The 8848-nt window shown below is 38.4% G+C and overlaps 2 protein-coding genes across 2 annotated transcripts; one reads left to right on the top strand and one right to left on the bottom strand.

Moving 5' to 3' along the window:
• Positions 1–5821: 5821 nt before the first annotated feature.
• Positions 5822–7136, bottom strand: LOC117214894 (transmembrane emp24 domain-containing protein eca). Its single transcript, XM_033461267.1, has 4 exons — positions 6869–7136; positions 6550–6770; positions 6328–6474; positions 5822–6253 (listed from the first exon to the last, which is right to left on the bottom strand). Exons 1-4 carry the CDS (start codon positions 6999–7001, stop codon positions 6104–6106), a joined length of 651 nt encoding a protein of 216 aa, XP_033317158.1. The 5' UTR covers positions 7002–7136; the 3' UTR covers positions 5822–6103.
• A 3-nt stretch (positions 7137–7139) lies between these two features.
• Positions 7140–8543, top strand: LOC117214854 (DDRGK domain-containing protein 1). The gene is made up of 2 exons (XM_033461235.1): positions 7140–7285; positions 7527–8543. Exons 1-2 carry the CDS (start codon positions 7201–7203, stop codon positions 8315–8317), a joined length of 876 nt encoding a protein of 291 aa, XP_033317126.1. The 5' UTR covers positions 7140–7200; the 3' UTR covers positions 8318–8543.
• Positions 8544–8848: the final 305 nt, after the last annotated feature.

The raw sequence follows: 8848 nt of genomic DNA, 5'->3' as shown, positions 1-8848 counted from the left end.
CACGAGCGTCCCTTTTTATTCTTTTTTCATATTTCTTAAGGATAGTTTTGCGGATGATATTTTCTCTAAAGACAAGAGATAAAATACTTTTCCGAGGAAAGGTCAGAGCGCGATTTCAAGGATCGCGATAGAAGGCAAAAAGTTGATAAAAAATCATTTCATTGGAAGATACGGGCATGTGCAAATATTTCGTATAGCCACTGTATATTTGCGTGTGAACAGCATCTCTACTAAAATTCTTCGTCCTTTTACATTCCATACTTTGTATTTAAAGTACAAATTAATGAAACAAATATTCTAATAATTAAGACGTGAGAGTTAGACTTCAAAGTTATCACAGATCCTGAGAAGATCGTACAACGTAAAGCTGAAAGAAAGATACGCATATATATATATATATATATGCACGGATGTCTACTATAAGCGATATTAATACATCCAAGGATGACTGTGATTTTTCGCAAGTGAGATTCTGATTGTACGGTTTCATGAAAAGCAACGCATCGGTTACTTCCTGTGGCGTGAAACGTACTTGAGATATTTCGCAATGTACATCGCCTACCATTAAAACAGCTCGAGAATTGCACACAAGAAAACTCGTAATCTCTCTAAACATATTAACTCGATCCGCGCTCGACGCCGTGCGTTATAATTATAAACATCCGCTTAAACAAACATTCTCAACCGTGTCTGATTGATACTCTACGAAATCTTTTAAACGCTTAATCGTCTTACGATAACGAGATTTATTTGCGTAATCCAGGTGAGCATACCGGGGAAAAAAGCAGCCTATTTTTGCGCGAATAATTAGAGCGAAATGAGGCGCGATTACGTTCTGTTAATCGACGCCGAAAGAAGCGAGTCGATCGAATAGATCGTGTCGATCGGCCACGAGTTCGCAGCCACCTCCGATCAGCTTTCGTTCCTTTCGCAAAGCTACGGAAGCGTTCTCACGATCCTAAGGTGATTTGCGTTTCACGAATGCCATTTCGAGGCAACGATTCAGCCCACATGGAAAATTCTTTTCACTGAGGACCTAACTACGTTCCACCCACTCGACGTAAAGCCTAAACTGATCGAACCACGTTTTCGCGCAGCGTGATTTCGTGGAAACAGCAGGTTGGATTTTTAAAGAACCATAACGCGAATTTCATGAAACCCTAACAAACTCCTCTTCTACTTCACCGATCGATTCAACCTAAAAATCAGCAAATGCTGTTTGAACGATCGTCAAAACAGCCATCGTCCTTTCCAACAACAAGACGTCGGCTCACGAGCGAATCTCGATTTGAAATTCAAGCGGCGTTTGCACGCTCGATCGCTCGCGGAATAAATATCCCCGTGGCCGTTCCTTTACCCGTCTTTTCGCCGATGATCGTGCTTCGTAAACTATCGATAACCTGGTAACCCGCTTTCCGAGTCTGTCGAATAATTTCGATCGTCGCCTCGACGGTCCTTCCACCGTTCGCGTAAAATAAACTATTTCGCGGGCCGACGAGGATCGTCCGATCTCGGCCGAGTGGAACAGCAGGAAGACGACTTAAGAAGGATCGTATGGGTGCACGTACCGACAGGAAGCGTCCTCCGGCAGGATCGTCCCGGTCACATGGCTACGATAATGGCTTCCCCACGGGTAGATCTCGCGGTGTCAAGGCCGACCGGCGTGGATCACGCGCGATCCACGGGTTGAACGCACTCGATCCTTCTTCCCCGTCTGCCGAAGCACCAACTACCTACCGAGTCGACGGCCAGCCGTGCACTGGACCGGGTGTATTTACCTGTGCTCACCTGACCAGCGTAAATCCACCGCACAAGACAGATGAGATGACCTGTTCCTTCCGGGTTCTTCGCGATCGACGCGGCTCTTCTTCCTTCAACCACGCTCTGTCCTTTCGCGTATCGCTTTTTCCTTTGCGTCGAGTCGCTGTGAAATTCCGTTCCTCTATGGAGTTTCGGTTCGACAGGCCAGTGTTACGCCTTATATTCCCTTTGTTTTTTTTTTTTTTTTTACCTCGCGTCCATAAAAATAAGTGCGAAATTTCATTTTTCGAATAGCAAGATAATTTTGAACGAATGAGTTGTTTCAAAATAAACGAATACTCTGAATCGCGGATTAACAATCTATAGAAATTTACTTATAATCCGGGGAAAATTTCATTGACGATACCATATGAAATATTTGTCTGTTTTATGCTCATTTTTCGAAACAATCGGCTCTTAGAATTTATACGACAAGTAGAAGAAATTATCACGGTATCGTAGTTTCGTAACATTCTATAGATTACATGGATACCTGCTACACCAGATCTCGTGACAAATCGAGTTCTTTCGCTCATTGATTGACGACATTCGAGATAACTTTATGTTATTTTTCTCGTCTCGCGAGATTCCTAGCACGCTATAATCCGTTACACCGATGTTTTTCTGCAAAACTAGCTTGACGTGGAAGGATTGATGATAATTAAATTACGTTAGCCTTTAAACTCGCTACGATTCAGTCACGTACTAATAATATCGTTGTTTAGCTGCCATAAAATATACATCAATTGCCTGTGTGAGAATCATCGTTATTCGAAAAATATATTTCAAAACTTTCGTTAAACTACGTATCACGATATCCTTAAACGTACTTCTTAGATCTCTATCGTACAATAATTGGCGTGTACAAAATGCGTGTACAAAAATGAACGACTCCCTAACTGGACGATAATTATTATTTCTATAGCATGAAAGTGTTCCAACCAATTAAAATCGTTTGTATTCCTGTAAAATAACTTGAAGGATTGCTACGTATAACGAAATATTACGAGCACGATATGTATAATATTATTTCGTAAGGACGAAAGCAACATTTGAATCTACAATGTGTACGTTTTCATAATCCTATCGCATAACGCGTTAAATAGACGCTTTGATTAATCGTCGAGAAGACGATCGTTTTCCCTAAAAATCGTATGCTGTTTTCCATCGTTTCCGGTTCGCGGAAGCTTTAACGCGCCGCTTTACGCGCTTTTTAAACCGCCTGTAGTTCAAATATTAACACGATTACTTAAATTCCTTTTCGTACGTGAGAAAATCCACTTCTTTTCCCATAACTAGTCGGTGGATACAATTAGCGAAGCGAATCTTTTCCTCAACACCGATTAATAGCGTAATAGATGCATTTTGCTTAAATATGGCAATCAACGACGCTTTAATCGCCGAGAACCGGAGGATAATGGATTAATCGACCGACTGGATCATACGTAACTATTCTGGGTCGTTACACGCGTCGTAACGAACGCTTTTGGAAAGTGTTTATATCGTTTCTTTTCTCTTTTTCCTTCTTTTTTACGTTCACCGGCGACCTATGAGAAAAGTTGTTCCCGATCGATACGTATCGTAGGAATTACACGTGACGAAGTAATTTACTCTGCTGAAAAATGAACAAATTAAAATGTTTCTTGTTAGTCGACGCAACACGCTGGCTGCGTATAAAGCGGATAAGTGAAAGCAAAACGTGTCCTGCCCGTTGCTTATCATTTTTTTTACCGGAAGAGCGGAAAGTGTAGGAAAAAGTATGGAAAAGCATTACTGGCCCGTAGACTATGAAGAAATGGTTCCAGTAAATGTAGATAAAACGATCTTATCGTGCAAATTAATTAATGTCGGTTAAGAGGGAATGGAGTACAATCACCGGTCAGTCAAATATCCGATATATGGCTTTGTCTTATACCGGTTGTTTTTTGCGCTGCTCTCTAATTTCAATCGAATTAAGTAACCCGTGCCGATTCGTAGTTCTCTGGTGAAACGTTTAAGGAAGATACGTGAGTGAAAATTTTGCGCGTTTCCCTGATGATTCTACCTTTTGCAGAAATTTCTGTGGCGGATCGGTATCAACAGGACGCCGACAGGTCGAGGCATCAACGCGGCGCAACACCTCCCGGGCGATCCGCGGGTACCAACCGCCAACACTAGAGGGCTACGACGACAACGAGTCTGTCTGTCTAACTCGCTAGCGGGTTGAATATACGAGCGATTGATAGAAATACCGCACCTAGCGAGACTCCCTCTACGTCTAAGGCAGGGACTACCGGGCATAGCCTTACTGACGAGTCCACCGGTAGTCCCGGGACGAAACGCACTCTCTCACTCTCCTTCCATCAGCCTCATTTCTATGAAACGGGTGCTGTTGAAAAAAGATTTAATATTGTGCTTTACGTTCCTTTACGAACGATTCAAATGATCGTCTTAATTATATCGTTCGTTTCGGTTTAATTAGGCAGAAAGAGATCGCAAGAACTTTAATGTACGTTAATGTATTCTTGAAATAATTGCCACGATTATATTTAACATTTCGCAGGTCGGGTTCTACCGGACCGGATATGCTACAACCTGAAATCTTGCAATCCCCTTTAATCTGCAGCGCAACCGCGCAACTAAATGAAATTCAGAGATAACAAGCAACTAGTCACCCAGTTGCTTTCTAAGACAGCGATCTGAGAAGCAGGAACTTTGAAAAACTGAAAAGGGAAAGGATAAAGACAGTGGAAATGTTCAGGATAACATGGGAAGAAACTTTTGGCACGACAAAGACATACTCGCGGAAACTTGACATCGACTTGGTCCTTCTTTTTTTCAAAACGATGAATTCGGGCCACCGGCCTCTGCCTCTCCGAATGTATTCCGGAATATTGTGATTTATCGGCGTCGCAAAGGAGACGACGCGCACCGAATGGATTAACGTTTCGGATGTTATAGCTCGTTCTATCCGGCATCGGCCTATACGCGGCATAACAATGCGAGTTTTACGTGGAAACGAGGTTAAAGAAAGGAGAATGCAAGTCGAATACCGAAGGGAATAAGCAATTTCTCTTAAAAATCTTGTTAGTTACGAAAAAAGAAAATTAAATTGTATTTATTCTTAGTTGGTAAAACATTAAACTTGTACAAATTAATGTAAATTACCGTGTAAAGGTAATTCAACTATTTGATCATTTACCTTGAAAGAAGCGTGCAGACAGTCGATATCACTGTCAATATTTAAGCTTCTCAACGTTGTATTGACAATATTATGTTGATCGTCTAGAGGATCTCTTACGTGCCATAATGTCGAAAACTTTTAATATTGACAATAATATTGATCGGCCAAACGCTCCTTAACTCTTCCCCCTCCAATTTTTCTTCCTAGTCATTTGTGAACTTTGAAAAATTACATCGGAAATATAGATAGATTTTGAAGACCAAAGCAAACAGGCGGAAGAACGAAAAATCGATCGAAAATTTTTCTTTGTTTACATTCCGAATATAAATAAAATATTAGTGAACAAATTAAACTGTAAATTGTACGTGAACGAGTGTCGGACGAGTCACGTACTGCCATCTATTGAAGATGTAAGGAACAGCAACTTAGAGTATGCGAGGATAGATGGCAGTACATGGCTTATCCGAAATGTATAGAGTGTCGATATTCATAGCATACCACGCATGCACAGAAAGAAAAACTTTCTACCTTCCATGTTGATTTTTCATAACTCAATTTTTTGTACGGTTGCTTCTATGCTTTCGATAGGGAGGGAATTTTCTCTCTGTTTTCGGTGCAGAAGTGTCGAGAAACGAGACTAGTTTGTTTTATTAGAATACCATTATGTATCTAATATCGCGAGTGTTACAATGGTTTCATGAATTAGTTCTTACCAATTATTCATTTACATAGATACCTAAAAGTTATACTTTTTGAAACTGTCAACTGCTTTACTAACATTTTTAGACTCGTTAGCCCAGTTATATTACAGTAATTTGTATTTCATAGTGTTACAAGAGAAGGAAAAATAAACAGAGATTTTTTGTAAAATGAATATTTTATTCCAATGAAAATTCATACACAGCTTTTCATTCCGTTTAAGAATAAATTTTACAAATGTTTACCACAAAATAAGTGTAAGCGCGTTTAAACTGATTATGTACGATAAATACAAATAATTGAAAACGAATCTCTTTACGTTAAAACCGGTTTTTCCTCATTTTTCTTTTTTTTTAAAATATATTACAACGGAGATTTCCCATGATGATAAAAAAATGTTCCTCGGATGACTAACATTTTCTGGAATTGTTAATTTCAATCTTATACTAGTTTCTTTGCTTCGAAGAAACTCTTCAAATGTCTGATTTGCCATGCACCCATGATCAATAAAATAACAGATTGGGCGAGGGACCACCAGAATACCCGACGGTGTGTACTTTCAGATGTTTGTCTGAAACGTTCTTCACGATACTGCAAATACATAATATAAGGACATAGTTCAAATTCTAAGCAAAGCAATTCGGAGCTAAACGTAAGATAAATACCCTTTGGTAATTTTGTTCCTTTGTTATTTGTTCCACTTGATCGAGAAGCTGACGTATCCTCAACTGCAACTCGGTGAACTTTTCCTTCTGAGCTGTATTGGCATAATCGATAGTATGTTCTCCAACTTGAATGTCCAAGTGTACTCTCTATATAATAAAATGAATTTAGTTACGTCAAACGCTATAAACAATTATTATTTTGTTTACAATTAGATATGTTACCAGTTGAGCACCACTGAACCAAGAACTGCTATTAGAGTACAAACAAATCACATGTTCACCAGGCGTATGAGAAGTAAATGAAATTCTTCCCTCTGAACTATACACTCTGGAGAGAATCATTTTATCATCTGGATCCCTAACTTCCACGTGCATTCCCATCCCGACACTGCTCGGAGCAAATCCACCAGTTCTCGGATCATATAACTCAACTTTGTAATGTACTATAGGAAAAAAAATGAAAAGTTTCAATGAGAGTCACAGAGAAATCGAATTATTAACTGTAAAAATAATTCACTTTATTAACATACATTTCACGTACCTAAAACGGTCGTTTCATCTGGAATTTCCTCGATGAAACACTTTCTTTCAGTCTCGGCGATGTGAAAATAAAGTCCAGTACCATATTCGAAAACGCATAAGAATATAAAGAATATACCACTGTGTCTTAACATGATTTTTGATATGCAGTGCTTTTAGTAGCACGGCGGAGCTTAAATTACGAATAAAATTCTATGTGATACAGAATGAAGCACACGTCACCTTCGAAAACAACAGTGAAGTTCACGTACGTGGCGCTAGTGAGCATTATCGATATCTACTTTCTCGATAATCGGAAACTAAACTCACCTAGGAAAATAACAGAAACAAAAAATGGACGTTACGTTGTTAGCTTCTTTCGCTGTTTTAATTATTGCATTGATTATCGGTATTACGGTATTTTCCAGTAAAAAATCAGGTATGTTTCTATGCAAAATATTTTTTGTGTTATTATTAGAGTATCTTCTGTAAGATAACCAAATACATCCCTAACCTATTTGTTTGTTTGTTTTGAAACAGATGTTTTGACAATTTTCATGAACATTGAATTAATCTTTCCTTGCGTTTGATAGAAACTGGTACTTAAATCAGTCACTTAGATCCCTTGAATGTTTGATATTTCGAAAAACCGTCGAATGTTTGTTTTACGAATGTTATAGCAAAGAAAAAACAAGCAAATGTAGCCGAAAGAGTTGCACAAGGTAGACCAATAAGGCGAGCAGCGGGTCAAAGAATTGCTAGACGTCGTATGCAAGCGACTGCCAGTCAGCAAATTGAGGAAGATGACGATGGATCTGGAAACGAAGCTAACGACGAAGCAGATGAGAAGCCAGCCATGCCTGATTTCAAAATGGGTGCAAAGAAAAGGGCCAAGTTGGCAGCTAAATCAGAGAAAAGGGCACAAAGAGAAGTTATTGAAAGAGAAAGAGAAGAACGTAAGAAAAGAGAACAACTTCTTCAAGAAGAAAGAGATAAACAATCTGAAAAAGAGAGGGCAGAAGAATTAAGACAAGAGGAGGCAGAAAGGAAAGCCAGAGAGGAGAAAGAAAAGAGAGAATACGAAGAATATTTAAAAATGAAAGAAGCATTTAGCATAGAAGAAGAGGGCTATGATCAGGATGACAAAGAAGACGAAGAAAATTTATTAGAAGAATTTGTTCTATACATTAAGCAAAACAAAGTAGTAATTCTAGAAGATTTGGCAGCACGCTTTGGTTTAAAAACATCAAGCGTAGTAGAAAGAATTCAGGATCTGCAGGCGCATGAAAATTTGACTGGAGTTATCGACGATAGAGGGAAATTTATTTACATATCTCAGGAGGAGCTGGAAGCTGTGGCAAAATTTGTCAGACAACGCGGTAGAGTCAGCATTACCGAACTAGTAGAAAATTCAAATCGTTTGATTAATTTGAATCCAGGAAAACAACCTAGCGTAGTGGAAGCTAGATAGATTATGTAAAATAAGAATAATTTTAATTTTAACAAAATTTATACATTGTTCACATTCAGAAAATAGGATTATTATATATAGAGTAAAAAATATCCTACTTATGTCGTATAAATTGTATATTTGCTGTAAATAACACATCTATATATAAAATGGAATTTTTATTACCGTTAAGATATACTTGATAAATTAATTTAACATTATTAAATCAGAACGTGATCAGAAAATAGGTTTGATACTTCGTCGATTTCAGACACGCGTTAACGATTCCTTCCCTAAGATCTGTTAGAAAGATATTTATTAATCACAGCTCGTATTTACATATTATTAAAAATCTACTCAAAGCGAAAACACCCGAAATTTCCAAGCTTTTTCTCATTGATATTTGCTTTCGAAAAGTTTCGGTGGTTTCGAATCAACAATATGATGACACCAAGGATCGATGTTGCATCAGATTCTAGTTTTTATGTAGATGCAAATTGTTTGCGTTATTTTTTATTTTTCCCTGAATGTATAATTTATGTCGTCGAAATG

Source organism: Bombus bifarius, unplaced genomic scaffold, assembly GCF_011952205.1.
Source record: "Bombus bifarius isolate JDL3187 unplaced genomic scaffold, Bbif_JDL3187 scf7180000007971, whole genome shotgun sequence".
NCBI classification, from domain to species: domain Eukaryota; kingdom Metazoa; phylum Arthropoda; class Insecta; order Hymenoptera; family Apidae; genus Bombus; species Bombus bifarius.
This window is presented reverse-complemented; position numbering and strand designations above follow the sequence as displayed.